This window comes from Dipodomys merriami, unplaced genomic scaffold (assembly GCF_024711535.1).
Source record: "Dipodomys merriami isolate MVZ:Mamm:240054 unplaced genomic scaffold, mDipMer1.0.p SCAF_384, whole genome shotgun sequence".
Taxonomy (NCBI): Eukaryota; Metazoa; Chordata; class Mammalia; order Rodentia; family Heteromyidae; genus Dipodomys; species Dipodomys merriami.
The window spans coordinates 990879-1010131 of record NW_027205426.1 but is presented as its reverse complement, the minus strand read 5'-3'; the positions used below and the strand labels follow the sequence as shown (position 1 = coordinate 1010131).

Below are 19253 nucleotides of genomic sequence, written 5' to 3'. Positions count from 1 at the left end.
CGCTGGGCCCCCAGGGTGCGAGGCTGAGGGGACCCGGGGCTTGGGGACTGACCGAGGACTTCGAGGCCTCACCCACCCACCCACAAAATGCCCCCCTAGCCTGGGCTGCTGTGGTCAGACACGGTACCCAGACACCCTTCCCTGGGAAGGAGGCCCCAGGAGAACCATCTGGAACCTTCCATGGAGCGCGCCTTCATGTTTGCCTGCGTGCCTTTCTCCTGCATTCTGACAGGACCGCTTCTAACTGTCCAATTAAATATGTCTGTCTTCGGTGTGTTACACACCTTATATACTATATGTTATTATAGCTATATGCAACAATATAACTAGACTACAGTATATATCATGCCCAGACAGACACGTATAACTAGAATAGTTTATATCATACCCAAATATAACTGTAGCCATAACATAGTATATGTTATAGCCAAATATAACTATAGCTAGACTATAGTTTATATCATATCCAAATATAACGATATAGCTGTAATATAGCATATATTATAGCCAAATATAACTATATAGCTAGAGTATAGTATATATTATACCTATACATAACTATACACCTGTAAAATATGATGTATTGCTGTATGTTATATAATTACATATCATATGTAATATCTTGGTTATATGTGATATATCATATATTTGTATTATACATCATATAGTATCTATATTATATGTCTATATATCTATATCTGTGTCAAAGATTATCTATATAACCTTATGTTGTACCTTATTCTAAATTGTATATATTCCACCTAATTATAAGTAAAGTCGATTATATCTAATATAAGCCATAACTATGTAATTACATGTAACGATATAATTGCATATAATTGTATATGATGCGTAATAATATAATTATATCTACTTAGCAATATAGAATGACATATAGAGCTTACGTATGTCATGAGAGACAGAGACAGACACAGAGACACAGAGACACAGAGACACAGAGAGAGAGAGGGCTCATGCCAAAGCCCCCTTCTCTGGGGCTTCCAGAGAAGCGTTCTGGAGGTGACCCCTGGGGTGAACCTCCCCTGCCCTCCTCTCCTCCCAGGGAGAACCAGCAGCGCCTGCAGGCCGAGTTCTCCGACCTGATCGTGAGCGCTCTGCAGCGGCGGCGGGCGGCGGGGCTGCAGCGGCCGAGGCCCCGGCGCGTGGCCAGCTACAAGGGCAGCGGCCTGGAGTACCTGCACCTCAGCACCCCCGACCAGCACGACACCTATTTCTAGACCTGCGCCGTGGGAGGGGGTATGCGGGTTCCCTGCTCCCAGGTACAACCCCAGCCTCTGGGGGGAGACCCCAAGAATCTGTGGGGTTAACGGGGGGAACTCTGTGACAAAGTTCCTATAATGTCTCCCCCCCCCCAAAGTTTGTTTTTGTTTTGTTTCCTGGTGCTTTGTTCCCCTTTCTGTACGCGTGGATTTCTTTGTATTTCAATCCTCCCGATTCCATTTTCAATCCCTGATCTCCATTAAAATGCACTGTGAACTCCTGGCTGGTTTGTCCATGAAGGGAGGACTACAGTTCTAAAGGTAGTGTGTGTGTGTGTGTGTGTGTGTGTGTGTGTGTGTGTGTGTGTGTGTGTGTGTGTGTGTGTTTGTGTTGGAAGCTAAGAGGGGTTGTTGTTGTTTTGGTTGGTCCTGGGTCCTGGGTCTTGAACTCAGGGCCTGGGTGCTGTCCCTGAGCTCTTTCACTCAAGGCTGGTGCTCTACCACATGAGCCACGGCGCCACGTCTGGTTTTCTGGTGGTTCACTGGAGATCAGGGCCTCAGGGCCTTTCCTACCCTGGCTGGCCTCGGCCCGTGATCCTCGGGTCTTGGCCTCCTGGGAACCCGGGTGACAGGGTCTTTCTCCTTGTGCTTTTGAGAAGAAAAGTGAGTTCTCAGCGGACTCAGCAGCAGCTTCGGGGCTGGGGCCCTGGCTGGGGGCTGGGGGGCTGGGGGTCCTGGCTGGGGGCTGGGGGTCCTGGCTGAGGGTTAAGGGTCCTGGCTGGGGGCTGGCTGGGGGCTGGAGGTCCTGGCTGGGGGCTGGGGGTCCTGGCTGGGGTCAGGGGGTCCTGGCTGGGGTCCTGGCTGGGGTCAGGGGGTCCTGGCTGGGGGCTGGCTGGGGTCCTGGCTGGGGTCCTGGCTGAGGTCCTGGCTGGGGTCCTGGCTGGGGGTCCTGGCTGGGGTCAGGGGGGACTGGCTGGGGGCTGGAGGTCCTGGCTGGGGGCAGGGGGTCCTGGCTGGGGTCCTGGCTGGGGTCCTGGCTGGGGTCCTGGCTGGGGGCTGGCTGGGGTCCTGGCTGGGGTCCTGGCTGGGGGCTGGCTGGGGTCCTGGCTGGGGTCCTGGCTGGGGTCCTGGCTGGGGGCTGGCTGGGGTCCTGGCTGGGGGCTGGCTGGGGTCCTGGCTGGGGGCTGGGGTCCTGGCTGGGGTCCTGGCTGGGGGCTGGGGTCCTGGCTGGGGTCCTGGCTGGGGTCCTGGCTGGGGGCTGGGGTCCTGGCTGGGGTCCTGGCTGGGGGCTGGCTGGGGTCCTGGCTGGGGTCAGGGGGTCCTGGCTGGGGTCCTGGCTGGGGTCCTGGCTGGGGTCAGGGGGTCCTGGCTGGGGTCCTGGCTGGGGTCAGGGGGTCCTGGCTGGGGTCCTGGCTGGGGGCTGGCTGGGGTCCTGGCTGGGGTCAGGGGGTCCTGGCTGGGGTCCTGGCTGGGGTCAGGGGGTCCTGGCTGGGGTCCTGGCTGGGGTCAGGGGGTCCTGGCTGGGTCCTGGCCGGGGTGCAGGCCGTGCGGGGCGGGGGCCCGGCCTACTTCACAATGGGCCCCGGGGCCCCCCGACTTCACAATGTCCGGGCGGCGGCGGCGGCGGCGGCGGGGCGCGGTCCAGGCCGAGGCGGAGGCGGAGCGGCGCCCCGACCCCCCCCCCCCCCCCCGCCCGGCGCCGCCCGGCCGCGGCCGCGCACCGACTTCCCGGCCGCCGGCAGGAGCGATGTCGGGGCGCCCCGGGCCGCCGCCGCCGCCGCTGCTGCTGCTGCCGCTGCTGCTGACCTGGGCCGCGGGGCGCGGGGCGCCGGACGCGCCCGACTTCCCGGACCTCCCGGACCTCCCGGACACCCCCGAAGGTGCGGGGGGGCGCCCCGAAGGTGCGGGCGGGGGGGCGCCCCGAAGGTGCGGGGGGGCGCCCCGAAGGTGCGGGCGGGGGGGGGCGCCCCGAAGGTGCGGGGGGGCGCCCCCGAAGGTGCGGGCTGGGGGGGGACACCCCGAAGGTGCGGGGGGGGCGCCCCCGAAGGTGCGGGCGGGGGGCCCCGAAGGTGCGGGCGCGGGGGGGGCGCGGGGCTCCGACGGTGCAGCTCTGGCCGGTCCCGGTCCCGCCGGGCTCTGGTGGTCAGGGGACCCCAAGCAGTGCCCGGCGAGGTCGGGGTTCATCCCCATTGCGTCCAGAGGAGATGGGGGAGGGAGAGGGGTGAAGATGGGGGGCCGGGCACCCACACACCGCCCTGCGCACGGAGGGAGGGAGGGAGGGAAGGAGAAAGAAGGAAGGACAGAGGAAGGAAGGGAGGGAGGGAGGGAGGGAAGGAGGGAGGGGGGGAGGGAGAGAGGGAGAAAGAAGGAAGGACAGAGGAAGGAAGGGAGGGAGGGAGGGGGAAGGAGGGAGGGAGGGAAGGAAGAAGAGTGAATGGGAAAGAAGGAAGGGAAGGAGGGAGGGAAGGAGGGAGGGAAGGAAGGAGGGAAGGAAGGAGGGAAGGAAGGAGGGAAGGAGGGAGGGAAGGAGGGAGGGATGGAAGGAAGGAGGGTAGGTTGGTTTGGACCTGTCACACCAAGACTGTAAGATTGTGAACTATGGGGTCTTTTCTGTGCGTGTGTGTATGTGCATGCGTGTGTGCGTGTGTGTGCATATGTGTGTGCATGTGTGTGCGTGACCAGTTTTTCATCTCGGGCTGGTGCTCTACCCTGTGAGCCACGCTTCCAGCCTTGCTGCTTTGGCTGCTCACTTGGAGATGGGAGTCTTGGACATTTTTTTTTCCAGACCCTGCTCTTCCAGCTCTCAGCGGCCCAGCCCAGCGAGCGAGTGGCCGGGACTGCAGGTGCCCTGCCCACCCCCCAGTAGCCGCTCTGGTTCCTCAGCCATCTCCTTCACAGTAGTGGGGTCTTGGCCCCAGCCCACCCTGCTGTCATCGTTGGCCGTGAGGCGCAGGGCTGTCGGGCTGGCAGCCTGGCAAACTGGTTCCACTCAGGGCTCACAGAGCCGGGGGGAGCCTCTGTGCCCCACCCCACCCCGCTGGGCTCCGAGCTGATTCACCCAGACACACCCCGGCGCCTCGGGCCTGTCCACAGTCAGGAGACATCCAGTAGCATGCCAGGCTGATCTGGAGATCTCCACGTGGGACCGTGCCTTGGTCTCCAGTGGGTTCTCTGCAGTGTTTGGTGTGTGTGTGTGTGTGTGTGTGTGTGTGTGTGTGTTTAGGACACTTGAGAGCTTTCTTGTTCACCATTGGCGCTCTACCCCTTGAGCCATGCCCCCAGTCCAACTTTTGGCTGGCTACTTTGTGGCTTTATCTTGGAGTTGTTGTACAAAAGTGTTTCCAGGGGCTGGGAAGGTGGCTCAGTGGTAGAGCGCTTGCCTTGCATGCTCGAGGCCCTGGGTTCGATTCCTCAGCACCACATAAGCAAAAAGAAAAAAGCCGGAAAGTGGCGCTATGGCTCAAGTGGTAGAGCGCTAGCCTTGAGCTGAAGAGCTGAGGGACAGCGCCCAGGCCCAGAGTTCAGGCCCCACGACCGGACCCAAAAAAAAAAATAATTAAAAAAAAAAAAAAAAGTGTTTCCATTTCCACAGGTCAGGGTAGGAAGACAGCGTACTGGGGAGGGGGGAGGGAAGAGGTGTGGAATCTCATAGACTTCTCCATCTGGCCAGGCTTTGAACCGTGATCCTCTAGATCTTAGCTTCCCTAGTAGCTGGGGTGACAGGCATCCTGCACCAAGCTCCAAGCGCTAGCTACTGAGAATACCAGAGCAAAGAGATTAACAGCCATTATCTGGTGATCTTGGCCAAGGGTTTGTTTTCTGACCCTTTTGAGCTTTGCTGGCTTTGTTTTGGGTTTTGAGAGGGGATCTCATTAAATCGGCTGGGCCTCTGCCCCAGCTTGCGATCCTCCTTCCTCAGCCTCTGAAGAGCTTGGGTCAGAGCACAACCCGGTGCTGGGCGTCCCGCCTTTTTCTTTCTTTCAGTTCTCTTTCTCTCTTCCTTTTTAGTTTTTGTTTTTTCTTAAATGCCAGTCCTGGGTCTTGAACTCAGGGCCTGGGCGCTGTCCCTCAGCTCTTCAGCTCAAGGCTGGCGCTCTACCCCTTGAGCCACAGCTCCACTCCCGGTTTTCTAATGGTTCATTGGAAATAAGTCTCTCAGACTCTCGTGCCCGGGCTGGCTTTGACCTGTGATCCTCAGATCTCAGCCTCCTGATGCACTGGGATGACAGGCTGGAGCTGCTGGAGCTCAGCTTTTCTATTTTCTTCTCTCCTTCCAGTTGCTCCCAACAACTTAAATTTAACAGTCTTTTGAAAGTTTCCCTTGAAAAGGTGGCAGGGAATATGATTCATAATGCAATTACAGCGCTTCTTTCTACTTCTGCAAAACAGAAATTTCACTCATGTGGTTAGGAGGAAAATAGGGAAACAACAGCGCCCAGATGAGAAAACTTAGCCTCAGACAGCAGCGCCTCCACACACGGCCCAAGGCCATGTCACCGTCTCCCTGGAGAACGCCGTGGAAGTTTCTGAATTGAGGGGTTTGAAAACACCACACGCAAATCACAGCAAGAAAGCCTTGGGCTCTGAGATTTGTCCCTGGGCTGTGCAGATCATGCATCATTAAACCGTTGTTGTTGTTGTGTGTGTATGTGTGTGTGTGTAGATCGTGGGGCTTGAATTCGGGGTCTGGGCGCTGTCCCTCAGCTCTTCAGCTCAAGGCTGGCGCTCTACCACTTGAGCCACAGCTCCACTTCTGGTTTTCTGGAGATAAGACTCTCATGGACTTTGCTGTCCTGGCTGGCTTTGAACTGTGATCCTCAGATCTCAGCCCCCGGGCAGATCACTTTCAACTTTTAACACATAACTTTACAGCATGTAATTAAAACTGGAGGCCAGTGTACCCGAACTGGGCAGCAGGTGGGTCCTGTGATCCCTGGCAGCTCGGTGCTAGGCCCATAGAGGGGACAGGAGGAGATGGAGGTCCTGCCCTCCCCCGGAAGCTGTCCATCATTGAGTTTGCAGCTGCTGCCCCTGGGAGCTGGGGTCAGTCCTAAGCCCTCCCCCCTAGGCCGTAGGTTTGTGTGTCTGTGGGGATCAGAACCCACAGCCTGCTTGTCAGCCAAGTGCCGGTTCCCTGGCTATTTGTGAAGGTTTTTTTTGGTGTTTTTTTTTCTTGTTGTTTTGTGTCTTTTGGGTTGTTTTGTGTCTTTTGGGTGCTTTTTTATTTTCGGCTGTGGTTGGGTTGGTTTTTGTGGTGTTTGTTTGCTTGCTTGCTTAGTGTCTGTGATGGACTCAAAGCAAATCTGAAACCCAGGGAGCACAGGCACACTGTATTGAGCCCTCACGATCCCCTCCTAAGAAAATCCTCCTCTGTCCTCACTATACAAATGTCTGGAGTCCTGAATATAATTTACCAGTGCCCAGTGTATTTTTTTTTTTTTTTTGGTCTTTTACCATCCAGCATGTTTGCTTGTAGATTTGCAGACACCTTCTAGTTACCACATAGGAGGGAAACCACGCAAACATGTTTCTCTGGGTCTGGCTTACTTCATTTGATATTATTTTCTTCCAAGTCTGACCATTATAAATGGTGCCATATCATCCTTTCTGATGGAAGTGTAGAATTCCTCTGTGCATCTACACCACATTTTCTTGATCCGTTTGTCCACCGAGGGGCATCTGGGCTGATTCTGTATCTTGATTATGGTGAACAATGTTGTAGTGGACATGGTTGTGCTGGTGGCTTTAGTGTGGCCTGGTTTGTGGAGTCCAGGAAATGGAAACAAGAGGGTTTTTTCTTCTATGTTGTCTTTGTTTTCTTTTCTGTCTGCTGTGTTGGCTTCTTTGTCTCTATGAGGGTGAGGAGGCACAGAACCAAGGTAGCCATGGTCCTCACTGGACACCATGTGGAGAATGAACTCTACCACTCGTGGGTGGGGATGGGAGGGAAAAACGGGGAGAGAGCGAGGGAATGGTGGACTGATGTCACTGTAGCCTCTCTGCACATCACCTTTATCATCACAATTTTTAATTTTTTAATTTATTTTGTCAGTCGTGGGGCTTGAACTCTGGGCCTGGGCGCTGTCCCTGCGCTCGTCAGCTCAAGGCGAGTGAGCTACCACTTGAGCCACAGCACTACTTCTGGTTTTCTAGTGGTTTATTGGCGATCAGAGCCTCCCGGAGTTTCCTACCGGGGCTGGCTTTGAACTGTGATCCTCAGATCTCAGCCTCCTGAGTAGCTAGGATGACAGGCGTGAGCCGTGGGCCTCAAACCCAGGGAGCAGGCTAGGAGGGAGACAGCAGCCCCAGGGATCTAAGATGGGAAAGCAGTAAATTATTAACAATTGGAGAGATTGCTTCTGTTTTTCTGTGGCCTCTCATGACCCTGCTTGCTGTGACCTCCCCCTCCCTCCCTCCCTCCCTCTCTCTCCCACTCTCTCTGTCCCTCTCCTCTCCCCCTCTCCTCCCCTCGGTCTCCTCTCTTCCTCCCCACCCCCCAAGCCCTTTCTTTTCTCCTTTCACTCAGTGAATGTGTTAGAGTTTATCTTCCTGCATAGCTTAGAGCTCAAAACCAGCTCCTGTCTCCTAGTAGCAATGGGATTTGTTGGGGGGGAGGGGGGAAGGGACCACTGCCAATCAGCAAAAAACTTCAAAGTAGGCAAATCAAGGCCTGTTGGAGGCTCACGCCTGTCATCCCAGCTACTCAGGAGGCTGAGAACCGTGATCCTCAGATCTCAGCCTGCTGAGCAGCTGGGATGACAGGCGTGAGCCACTGCACCCAGCCTGGAAGTTGGGTGTGTGTTTTATTTGTGGTCTCTTCTCACTTCCCCTGGTCCCCACCAGCCCCACAGGCCAGGGAAGGCCCAAGAGCAAGGCTTGGGCGGAGGGCTTTGGGGTCCAGAACAAATCTGGAAGTTAGATTTCCCGTGTGGGGTGGGGGAGAAGGGAAATCACCCCAACTGTCAATCAAGCGTGTGCAGCCTACGTCCCAAAGTCCTGGAAGTTCAAGTTTGGTCTGACCACTGACTCCGGACCCCGGAAAGGGTAGAGAAAGGAGTTGTGTTCCCAAGAAGGCAGCTGAGGGGGGGTACAGCTCTCCAGGGGACATTTTTCAGGGGTGCAGACCAGGGCTAGCTGTCTGCTGTCTGGTTGCGGCTGTTGAGATGGCGTCACTGTCTGTGGAACTATATTGTTGCTAGCGTCACTGTCTGTGGAACTATATTGTCGCTAGCTGCTTATCCGGGGATCCCGGAGCCAGGTTGTAAAGTAGCCCAGATTCAAAGGAGGGCGTGGAGGGGGCGTGGAGGGGGGAGGGGGCCCCCAAATCCACAGGCCCAGCCAACCTCTTATCACACCGGGACAGTTATTTAAGGATTGTTTGTTGAGGTGTGTGTGTGTGTGTGTGTGTGTGTGTGTGTGTGTGTGTGTGTGTGTGTACTGGGACCTCATGCTCCTGTTTACTTAGCGGTTTTTCTTTGTTTTTGTGCAAGGATTTGTTTTGGCTACGGGAGACTTTTTTATAAGTAGGCAAAGCTGGCCAGGTCCCCCTCTGCCTTTTAGAAGAGTTGTCAGAGCGGAGGAGGGAAAGTTAAAGTCGGAGGGAACCTCTCCCAGGGGGAGCCCCAGGTGGGGTGCTGTGGTGCCTTCCTGTAATCCCAGCAAGGGTGGGCCCGATGCCACATAGAGGGCGGAGCTGGTGAGGGAGAGATGGAGGGAACTAGAGATACAGAGACATAGATAAATATACAGAAAGGAGAGACAGGGAGAGGGACAGAGACAGATTTATAGAAAGAGGGATGGAAGCCGGGCGCCGTGGCTACCGCCTGGCATCCCAGCCACTCAGGAGGCTGAGATCTGAGGATCGCAGTTCAAAGCCAGCCCAGGCAGGAAAGTCCATGAGACTCTGATCTCCAATGAACCACTAGAAAACCAGAAGTGGAGCTGTGGCTCAAGTGGTAGAGCGCCAGACTTGAGTGAAAGAGCTCAGGGACAGTGCCCAGGCCAAGTTCCAGTCACATGAACAACAAGAGAGATGGAGAATGACAGAATGAGACAGAGAGAGAGAGAGAGAGAGAGAGAGAGAGAGGAGGTCAGGATGGATCCAGGATTCGAGTTAAGAGGTGGCCAAGATAGGAGAGAAAATGGGAAAATGAGAGTTGGTAGGGAAGGAACACGAGTTTTTTTCAGGGCGATTTCAAATTCCAAGTGCTTCTGGAAGCTTCTGGATTGTGTCACCAGGTGGGGCGGGTGCTGTGGAGGAGCAGAGGCCTGGGCAAGGCTGGCCAGGGCTGGGCAGATGCTTACCTCCCTCCCTCCTCCCCTCCCCCCTGCCTCCCCCCTTCTCTCCCCTCCCTCCCTCCCATTCCCTCTGTCCAGGGCTCTACTATGGCACGGCGTACTGGATGCCCAAGGAGCGGACGGTGGTGGTGAAGAACATTCTGGATAGGAACGGCGATGCGTATGGCTTCTACAATAACTCCATGCACAGCACGGGCTGGGGCGTCCTGGAGATCCGCGTGGGCTACGGCCCGCAGACCCTCAGCAACGACATCCTCATGTTCGTGGCCGGCTTCCTGGAGGGCTACCTCACCGCCCCGTGAGTGCCGCACCCCTCCCTCCCTCCTCCCCTCCTCCCCTCCCTCCTCCCCTCCCTCCTCCCTCCTCTCTCCTCTCTCCTCCCTCCTCCCCACTCCCTCCTCCTCCCCCATTCCCCTTCTTTCCCACCTCCTCTCTGCTCCCTCCTCCCTCCTCCCTTCTCCCTTCTCCTTCCTCCCTCCTCCCTCCTCCCCACCCTCTACTCACCCTCCCTCCTCCCTGGTCCAGCCTTCAGCATCCTTCTAAGCAGAGATGGTTAGGACACAGCCTCGCTCACAACTGATCAGATAGGCTAGTGCTTCTCTGAAGTCATTGGTGATGGTGGTGATGATGGTGGTGGTGGTGATGGTGGTGATGGTGATGATGGTGGTGATGATGGTGATGGTGGTGATGATGGTGATAGTGATGATGGTGGATAATGATGATGGTGGTGGTGATGATGGTGGTGATGGTGGTGGTGGTAGTGATGATAGTGGTGATGGTGATGGTGGTGATGATGATGGTGGTGGTGATGGTGATGATGATGGTGGTGGTGATGATGGTGATGGTGGTGATGATGGTGGTGGTGATGGTGGTGGTGGTGATGATGGTGGTGGTGATGGTGGTAGTGATGGTGATGGTGGTGGTGATGATGGTGATGGTGATGGTGGTGATGATGATGATGATGGTGGTGATGGTGATGATGGTGGTGGTGGTGGTGATGGTGGTGGTGATGGTGATGATGGTGATGGTGATGATGGTGGTGATGATGGTGATGGTGGTGATGATGGTGATGGTGGTGATGGTGGTGATGATGGTGATGGTGGTGATGATGGTGGTGGTGATGGTGGTGGTGGTGATGATGGTGGTGGTGATGGTGATGGTGATGGTGGTGGTGATGATGGTGGTGGTGATGGTGGTAGTGATGCTGATGGTGGTGATGATGATGATGATGGTGGTGGTGATGATGGTGGTGGTAGTGATGATAGTGGTGATGGTGATGGTAGTGATGATGATGGTGGTGGTGATGGTGATGATGGTGATGATAGTGATGATGGTGGTGGTGATGGTGGTGATGATGGTGATGGTGATGATGGTGATGGTGGTGATGATGGTAGTGGTGATGGTGATGGTGATGATGGTGGTGGTGGTAGTGGTGACACTGAGTCTTTGCACAGAATTCACAATGTGCCACACCAGTCACAGCCTGTGATACTCTGGATTCTCTCTCTCTTTTTATTTTTGTCTGTGGATTCTCTCTCTCTCTTTCTCTTTTTATTTTTGTGTCAGTCCTGGGATTTGAACTCTGGGCCTGGCCGCTGTCCCTCAGCTTTTCAGCTCAAGGCTGGTGCTCTACCACTTGAGCCACAGCACCACTTCTGGCTTTTTCTGTGTATGTGATACTGAGGAATGGAACCCAGGGCCTCATGCGTGTGAGACAAGCAGTCTACCACCGAGCCACCTGCCCAGCTCATGACCTGTCCCTGCCCTTGTTTCAGACACATGAGCGACCACTACACCAACCTGTACCCCCAGCTCATCAAGAAGCCCTCCCTGCTGGAAAAAGTCAAGGACTTTCTGGAGTACGTACACCAAGTCTGCTGTCCGGCATCTGCTGGGGGGCTGCAGACCTGTGTCTGTCTTGTGTGTGTGTGTGTGTGTGTGTGTGTGTGTGTGTGTGTGTGTGTCTGCGCATGCGCATGGTGTGTAAATGTGAATGTGTGTGTGTGTGTACATCATGTATTGGTGAAGCGATCTGCAGTTTCCATCTGGCCCGGGTCTGAGTGCATCATCTCTGGTGTGCCCTGAGGCTCAGCTCTGCCCTGCAGCCTCTGAATCCTGGCCTCATGTCCTCCCTCTCCACCCCGTCCCCCCTCCGCCTCCCCAGGAAGCAGGACACCTGGGCTCGTAACAACATCAAACTGTCCAAAGAGGACCCATTCTGGAGGCACACGGGCTATGTCATGGCGCAGATGGATGGGCTGTACGTGGGAGCCATGAAGAGGTCTCTGGAGGAGGGGATAAAGGTAAGGCACTGGCCAGGGTGGGCGCTGTACATCCAGGGCCCGGGCAGTGTGGCTCACTCACTGTCTGACACAAAATTTAAGTTCAGAACACAAATACTACCGGGCACTGGGGCTCACGTCTGTCATCCCAGCTACTCAGGAGGCTGAGATCTGAGGATTGTGGTTCAAAGACAGCCCAGGCAGGAAAGTCCATGAGACTCTCATCTCCCATGAGCCATCAGAAAACTGGAAGTGGAGCTGGGACTCAAGTGGTAGAGCACCAGCCTTGAGTGAAAGAAGCTCAGGGACAGTGCCCAGGTCCTGAGTTCAAGCCCCATGACTTACAAAACAAAAAACAAAAACAAAACCCACAAGAAAACCGGGTGGGTACCGCAGGGCAAACCTGTAATCCCATCCATTAGGGAGGCAGAGGAAGGAGGCTTGAGGTCCAGGGCTCCCTGTGCCAGCCTTCCCCTTTTTTTCTCCCCTCTGCTCCCCCACACCACCACAGAGGAACGCCAGAGGACTACAGCGGAATGGGGGAGAACCACAGAAGTACTAAGTTCAATACTGACCATTTGGTACTCAGCTCAGTACTGGTTGCTGCTTGATAGCTCAGTACTGACTACACAGTACTCAGCTCAGTATTGAACATTTGGCACTCAGCTCAGTACTGGCCACTCAGTACTCAGCTCAGTACTGCTACACAGTACTCAGTACTCAGCTCAGTACTGACCGCTGGGTACTAAGGTCAGCACTGGACGCTTGTTCCATCCACAGCCCTTGACGATGTTCCACATCCAGTTTCTCAACGCCGTTGGCGACCTGCTAGACCTGATCCCCTCCCTCTCTCCTTCGAGGATCTCTGGCATGAACCGAAAGCGCTGGGACATGGGGCACTGCTCTGCGCTCATCAAGGTGAGGCTGGGGCTGTGCCCCTCTGTCTCTCCACGCCACAAGCCCTCACCCCGGGTGTGCCGGCAGCTGCTTGGGGGCCCTCGGTGGCCATGCAGAGCACTGGACAGGCTCGAGGGCAGAGCACACACCCAGCACATGCAAGGCCCAGAGTTCAAACCCTGGCACTGCCAAGTCCTTTAAACACCTCCACTGGTTGTTGCTGGGAGTGAAGTTCAAGAGGCACTGGTCCAGCAAGTGCACCTGAGTCTAAATCATAGACTCTGTGGACAGACAGACAGACAGAGATAGATAGGTTGATAGATAGATGGATAGATGATTGTGACGTGAAGGGATAGATAAAAAGATTGATAATTGATGGTTAGATGGTGGGTGGGTGGATGGGTGGATGGATGGATGAGTGGGTGAATGGGTGGATAGATGGATGAAAGGGTTGGTGGATGGATCAATGGATGAGTGTGTGGATGGATGGATGGATGGAAGGATGGATGGGTGGGTGGATGGATGAAGGATGGATGGATGGGTGGGGGAATGGGTGGATGGATGGATGAATGTGTGGGTAGATGGATGGAAGGGTGGGAGGATGGATCAATGGATGGGTGGGTGGATGGATGGATGAATGCAAGGATGGGTGGATGGATGGATGGATGGAAGGAAGGGTGGGTAGGTGGATAGATCGATGGGTGGATGGATGGGTGGGTGGGTGGATGATGGATGGATGGATGGTGGATGGGTGGATGGATGGGTGGGTGGGTGGATGGATGGATGGGTGGATGGATGAATGGATAGATCGACAAGACAGAATGATCAGTGGAGGGAAATGTAGTTCTGAATTGCTACCTCTCCTCCACCATTCCTCCTCCTCTCTAAGCAGCTGCTACTTCTGATCTTCCAGAATCTTCCATAATTTTCTCTTTTTCATTCTGGAAGGCGAGAGTCTGTTTTGTTGGACTCCTAAGGCTCTGTTTTCAGTCCTGAGTGGAGGCCATCCTGTGTCTTCCATGTGTGCTATTGTCCCCAGTCCCGTGTCTCTCGCCTCCCCACCAGGCTCGCACCCTCACTGGGTCCCCGCCCTGCAGGTGCTGCCTGGGTTCGAGAACATCTTCTTCGCACACTCGAGCTGGTATACCTACGCGGCCATGCTCAGGATCTACAAACACTGGGACTTCAATCTCAGGGACAGTGACACCAGTAGCAACCGCCACACGTTCAGCAGCTACCCGGGTAAGTCGATGCAGGGGTGTGGGGCAGGGGGACCCCACTGCAAGGACACAGCAGAGGATGGCAGGGCTGTTTAGCTGCACGTCCAAAGGTGTCATCTCAGTTCTTGGGAACAGCTGGGAGCACTGCAGAGCGAGAAGTCAATCCCGAGACCGAGAGCAAAGGGGAAAACTCAGGAACGGCTGAGCGTCCTCCCTGAATGTCTTCCCTCCCACTCCTCACACAGATCCCACCAGGGACAGTCATCCTACAGATCCATAAGGGCAGAGAGAGGGGACAGGGGCCCCCCAGAGCCCAATGCATGAGTTAAACTCACTCCTGAATGAGTCTGGTGCTACCAGAATCCGAATTGCTTTTTAGTTGAAATATAATTTTATTATTAAGGCATTGGACAGAAGTCAGCTCATAGGTACATTCCTTTTTTTTTTTTCTTTTTGGACAATGTCCCTCCCTTCCTTCCCTTTCCCTCTGTTTCCCAGTCCTGTCTCTGCCACAAGTTACACGGGTCATTTTCCCCATTACATCTACTGAATACCGTGACTGCCTCTGTTCACCCTTTCTCAACTCCCTTTCTGCTCGATCTGAATGCACAGATATATCATATGGTTTCCTGGGTTTGAGAGAGGGAACTTGCACAATAACTTTACTAATAGGTCTCCCGATCTTTGCGCCTCCCTTGTCTCCCGGTCATGTTGCAGTTTGTCATGGTTTTCTTGTATCAATGACGGCACAGTGTGCCTGAGGTACAATCTTCAGTTCCCAATATGTTTGTCTGCTTGATCGAGGCTATTGATGATGCTTTCCACTGGATTTTTTTTTTTCTTAATTTTCCAGCTGCATTTCTTTCGTCGTCGTTGTTGATTTTAGCATCCCAATACCCTTGGCGAATATTTCACCCTTATTGCTTTCCCGTGCAGGCCTTGAGCTGACAGATTCACATCCATCATCTGTTAGTTTCAGCGGTGTTGCTGACTGCTTTTTTGGAGTAGACTTTTGAATGCCATTTCTGGCATTTTAGCCACTTTGTATCTAACCTAGTATCTTTTATAGTCTCTATTATCTACGTAATTTATCCATCCACCCATCCATCCATCCATCTAGCTATCATCTATCATTTTTGAAAACTTGTAATATTCCTATTTTTTGTCATTCAAAATTATTAAGTCATACATTGTTTTCTTTTTTATTGTGATGATAAAGGTGATGTGCAGAGGATGACAGTGACATCAGTCGGGTCAGGAACTCATTTCTCTGTGGACCATGTCCCCCCTTTCCTCGCTCTCTCCCCGTTTTTCCCTCCCATCCCCACCCACGAGCGGTAGAGTTCATGCTCCACCTGGTGTCCAGTGAGGACCATAGCTGCCTTTGTTCACCCTCTGTCCTCCCATTTCTGTGCAAGCTACACCTTTGCCAATGGTGAATCCAGTGGAGGGTTTTCTGGACCCCTGTAAGCAATAACTTGGTAGCTACGCAGAGTTCAGACAAAGCTGAGAAATGTACAAATGCAGAGCATGCAAAGCTCTGAGCTTCTCTTGATGGTTTCATGATGGAGGGATGGAAGGATGGATAGATGGATGATGGAGGGATGGACAGATGGATAGATGGATGGATGGATGGACAAATGGAGGGATGGACAAATAGACAGGTGAAGGGAAGGGATGAATGGGTGGATGGACGGATGGAGGGAGGGAGGGAGGGAGGGAGGAATGGACGGATGGATGGGTGGACAGATGGAGAAATCTATGGAGGAAGGGATGGAGGGAGGGAAGATGGGTGGATGGAGGGAGGGATGGATGCAGGGATAGATGGAAGGATGGACAGATGGAGGGATGACAGATGGGTGGGTGGATGAACAGATGGAGGAGAGGAAGGGAGGGATGCTGAGGAAGGCTGTCTCCCGCGCTCCCCGCAGGGTTCCTGGAGTCTCTGGATGACTTCTACATCCTCAGCAGCGGCCTGGTCCTGCTGCAGACGACCAACAGCGTGTACAACAAGACACTGCTGAAGTCCGTGGTGCCGGAGACCCTCCTGGCCTGGCAGAGGGTCCGCGTGGCCAACATGCTGGCCAGCAATGGCCAAGAGTGGGCAGAGATCTTCTCCAGGCACAACTCCGGTGAGTGCCGAGCGGAGGGGCTGTGGGCATGTGCAGGGGCGGTGGGTGCATCGCGGGGCACACAGTCACCCACACATGTCATCGCCCCCCCTGGGCCCCGCAGGTACCTACAACAACCAGTACATGGTTTTGGACATGAATAAGGTGAGGCCGCGCAACAGCCTGGACAAGGGCACGCTGTACATCGTGGAGCAGATCCCCACCTACGTGGAGTACTCGGATCAAACTGAAATCCTGCGCAAAGGTACCGCCTTCCTGATGCATGTGGACACACGAGGGTGGGGGGGATGGGTGGTGTGTGCACAGATGATGGCAGAGTGGTGTGCCGATTGTCAGTTCTACTGGGAGAAACTGAACAGGCTCAAGTCAGGTGTCTGTGGCTCATGCCTCTCATCCTAGCCATTCAGGAGGCTGAGATCTGGAGGATCGTGGTTCAAAGCCAGCCCAGGCAGGAAAGTACATGAGGCTCTCATCTCCAATGAACCACCAGAAAACCGGAAGTGGCGCTCTGGCTCAAGTGGTAAAGTGCCAGCCTTAAGTGAAAGAGCTCAGGGACAGCGCCCAGGCCCTGAGTTCAAGACCCAGGACACCCCCCCCCAAAAAAAAAATCTGGGGTGAAAATCACGTTTGGATGATCCTCTTCCCTTACCAAAACAACTTGCAGAACATTTCAAAAAGAAAAAATAGGAATCCAATAAGGCGTGGGGTCTGCAGCCCTGCTCCAACCATCTCACGCCCACCCACCCCCACCCTGCGCTCCACCCCGCAGGCTACTGGCCGTCCTACAACATCCCCTTCCACAAGAAGATCTACCGCTGGAGCGGATACCCGCTGTTGGTCAAGAAGCTGGGCCTCGACTACTCCTACGACCTCGCCCCGCGCGCCAAGGTCTTCCGGCGCGACCAGGGCAAGGTGACCGACCTGGCCACCATGAAGTACCTCATGCGCTACAACAGTGCGTACCCTGGAGCGCCGCCCCCTCCTCCCCTCCTCCTCTTCTCCCTCCTCCCCTCCCTCTCCTCCTCCTCTCCCTCCTCCTCTTCCCTTCCTCTTCCCTTCCTCTTCCTCCCCTCCCTCCTCCGCTCTCCTACTCCCCCCTCCACTTCCTTCCCATCCTCCTCTTCCTCCCTGCCCTCCTCCTCCTCCTCTCCTTCTCTACTTCCTTTTTCCTGCCCCTCCTCCTTTCCTCCTCCTCCGTCTCCCTTCTTTCTTCTCCCCTCCCCTCCTCCCTTTCCTCCTTCTCCTCTTCCCCTTCCCCTTCCTTCTCCCCTTCCCCCACCCTTCTCTTCTTCCCCCTTCTTCCCTTCCTCCTCCCCTTCCCCCTTTCCTCCTCCTCTCCTTCCTCTTCCTCCCTCCTCCTCCTCCCTGCCCTCATCCAGAGTCTTCCCGTCCTTCTCTACTTCCTCTCTCCCTCCCCTCCTCCTCCCTCACCCCTCTTCCTCCTCCTCTTCTTCCCTGCACCCCTTCCTCCTCCCCTTCCCCCTTCTCCCCTTCCTCCTCCCCTTCCCCCTTCTCCCCTTCCTCCTCCTCTCCTTCTTCTTCCTCCCTGCCCTCATCCTCCTCCCTCCCGGTCCCCATGCTCACCTTACCCCTCCCAACCCCCCCTCCTCCCCACCCACATTCTCCCTTCTCCCCATCATCCTCCCTCCTCCCCAGTCCCTCATCTTCATTCTCCCCCTCCTTTCTCCCTCCTCGCCTTCCTCCTCCTGCCCCCTCCCCAGCCTCCCCCTCCCTCCTTCCTCCCCAGCTTCATCCTCCCCCTCCCTTCTCCCTCCTCCTCCTCCCCACCCGCATTTTTCCTTCTCCATCACCTTCCCAGTCCCTCATCTTTACCCTCCCCCCCTCCTCCCCATCCTCCCCCTCCCTCCTTCCCCAGCCTCATCCTCCCCCTCCCTTCTCCCTCTTCCCTTTCCTCCTCTCCATCCTCCCCCATCCCTCTTCCCTCCTCCCCCTCCCTCCCCCATCCCTCTGTCCTCCTCACCTCTCCTCCTCCCTCCCGACAGACTACGAGGAGGAGCCATACAGCAAGGGTGACCCCTGCAGCACCATCTGCTGTCGCGAGGACCTGAGCTCCCCCGTGCCCAGCCCGGGCGGCTGCTATGACACAAAGGTAATGGCGGCTCGGGGCTGTGAGACACACGTGCACTCCTCTCCTCACCTGTGAGTGGTGGAGGTGACCTGGTTTGGTTTTACCAGATGGAGGCTGGCGTCAGTGGCACTGGTGGGCTGTGAGGCCAGGCACCAAAGGCTAGGTTGCCTTAGAGCTGACAGAGCCCAGCGGGGAGGGGCAGTCCCGTGGCTCCTGCCTGTAATCCCAGCTATTTTAGCAGGGGCACAGGCAGGAGGATCGAAGGCTTGCAGGTGGTCTGAGAAAAAGCAGTAAAATCCCATTCCCAAACCCAAGGGCTGGGCAGGTGGCTCTGTGGTAGAGTGCTCACCTGGCATGCATGAGGCCCTGGGTTCGATTTCTCAGCACCACATAAGCAGACAAAGCCAGAAATGGCGCTATGGCTCCAGTGGTAGAGCGCCAGCCTTGGGCTGAAGAGCTGAGGGACAGTGCCCAGGCCCAGAGTTCAGGCCCCAGGACTGGCACCAAAAAAAAAAAGTCTTGCTGCTGCTATTATTCCTAGCAGCTTTGAGAATTGAACATATCATAGCTTCCATGTGACTGACCGTTGAGCCAAGTGAGCCCGAAATGGGTGAATGGATTTGTAAGTAACTTTTGGAGTCACAGTTCCTGGGGTGAGCTGCCACACGGCCAAAGGGCCAAAGGGCTGCCCCTCACCGTCCTGGTAACTGGTTAAAGATGGAGAGGGAGAATCGAGACTGGGTCTTGAAAGCCATGTTGTTTTCTAGATGGTTCTGTCTGTCTCCCCAGGTGTCAGACATTTTCTTGGCATCGAAGTACATAGCCTACGCCATCAGCGGCCCCACGGTGCAGGACGGGCTCCCAGCATTCAGCTGGAGGCGCTTCAACAAAACCCTCCACCAAGGCATGCCCGAGATCTACAACTTCGACTTTGTCCTCATGAAACCCTTCTTTAATGATTGACAGAAGCCGGAGGGGGGTGGGGGGCACAGGAGGGGGGGCAGAGGGGCGTACACCCCCTCCCAAGGCATTATTTTTAGCTGTGGTTCCCCACATCCCCTCCCCCCATCAGAACTATTGTTAATAACACGTTATTAAATTCCCTTTGATTTCTT

General features: G+C 55.2%; 2 protein-coding genes across 4 annotated transcripts in view; both read left to right on the top strand.

Moving 5' to 3' along the window:
• Window positions 1-1497, top strand: part of LOC138805082 (guanylyl cyclase C-like) — a gene marked incomplete at its 5' end in the record, with an annotated part of 15791 nt that extends 14294 nt beyond the window's left edge. Inside the window, one exon of the mRNA XM_069989666.1 lies at window positions 1064-1497. Coding sequence (XP_069845767.1) covers window positions 1064-1238 — 175 coding nt within the window. The remainder of the gene's footprint in view (window positions 1-1063) is intronic.
• Window positions 1458-19253, top strand: LOC138805081 (phospholipase B-like 1). Of its 3 annotated transcripts, none has more exons than XM_069989665.1 (11): window positions 1458-1541; window positions 9597-9816; window positions 11294-11377; window positions 11683-11821; window positions 12581-12718; window positions 13795-13939; window positions 15849-16049; window positions 16153-16293; window positions 16819-17004; window positions 18053-18159; window positions 18928-19253. In XM_069989665.1, the coding sequence occupies exons 2-11, from the start codon at window positions 9623-9625 to the stop codon at window positions 19099-19101; spliced, it is 1509 nt and encodes a 502-aa protein (XP_069845766.1). In that variant the 5' UTR covers window positions 1458-1541; window positions 9597-9622; the 3' UTR covers window positions 19102-19253. The 3 variants fall into 3 exon arrangements, with proteins under 3 accessions (XP_069845766.1, XP_069845765.1, XP_069845764.1); XM_069989664.1 differs by lacking the exon at window positions 1458-1541 and adding an exon at window positions 2932-3100; XM_069989663.1 differs by lacking the exon at window positions 1458-1541 and adding an exon at window positions 2932-3121.

Bases quoted from the DNA above. Each gene is read 5' to 3' on its own strand.
- LOC138805081 (XM_069989663.1), top strand. From the start codon at position 2,968: ATGTCGGGGCGCCCCGGGCCGCCGCCGCCGCCGCTGCTGCTGCTGCCG. The intron at 9,817-11,293 runs GTGAGTGCCGCA...CCCTTGTTTCAG, and splicing joins GAGGGCTACCTCACCGCCCC to ACACATGAGCGACCACTACA. The intron at 16,294-16,818 runs GTACCGCCTTCC...TCCACCCCGCAG, and splicing joins AACTGAAATCCTGCGCAAAG to GCTACTGGCCGTCCTACAAC.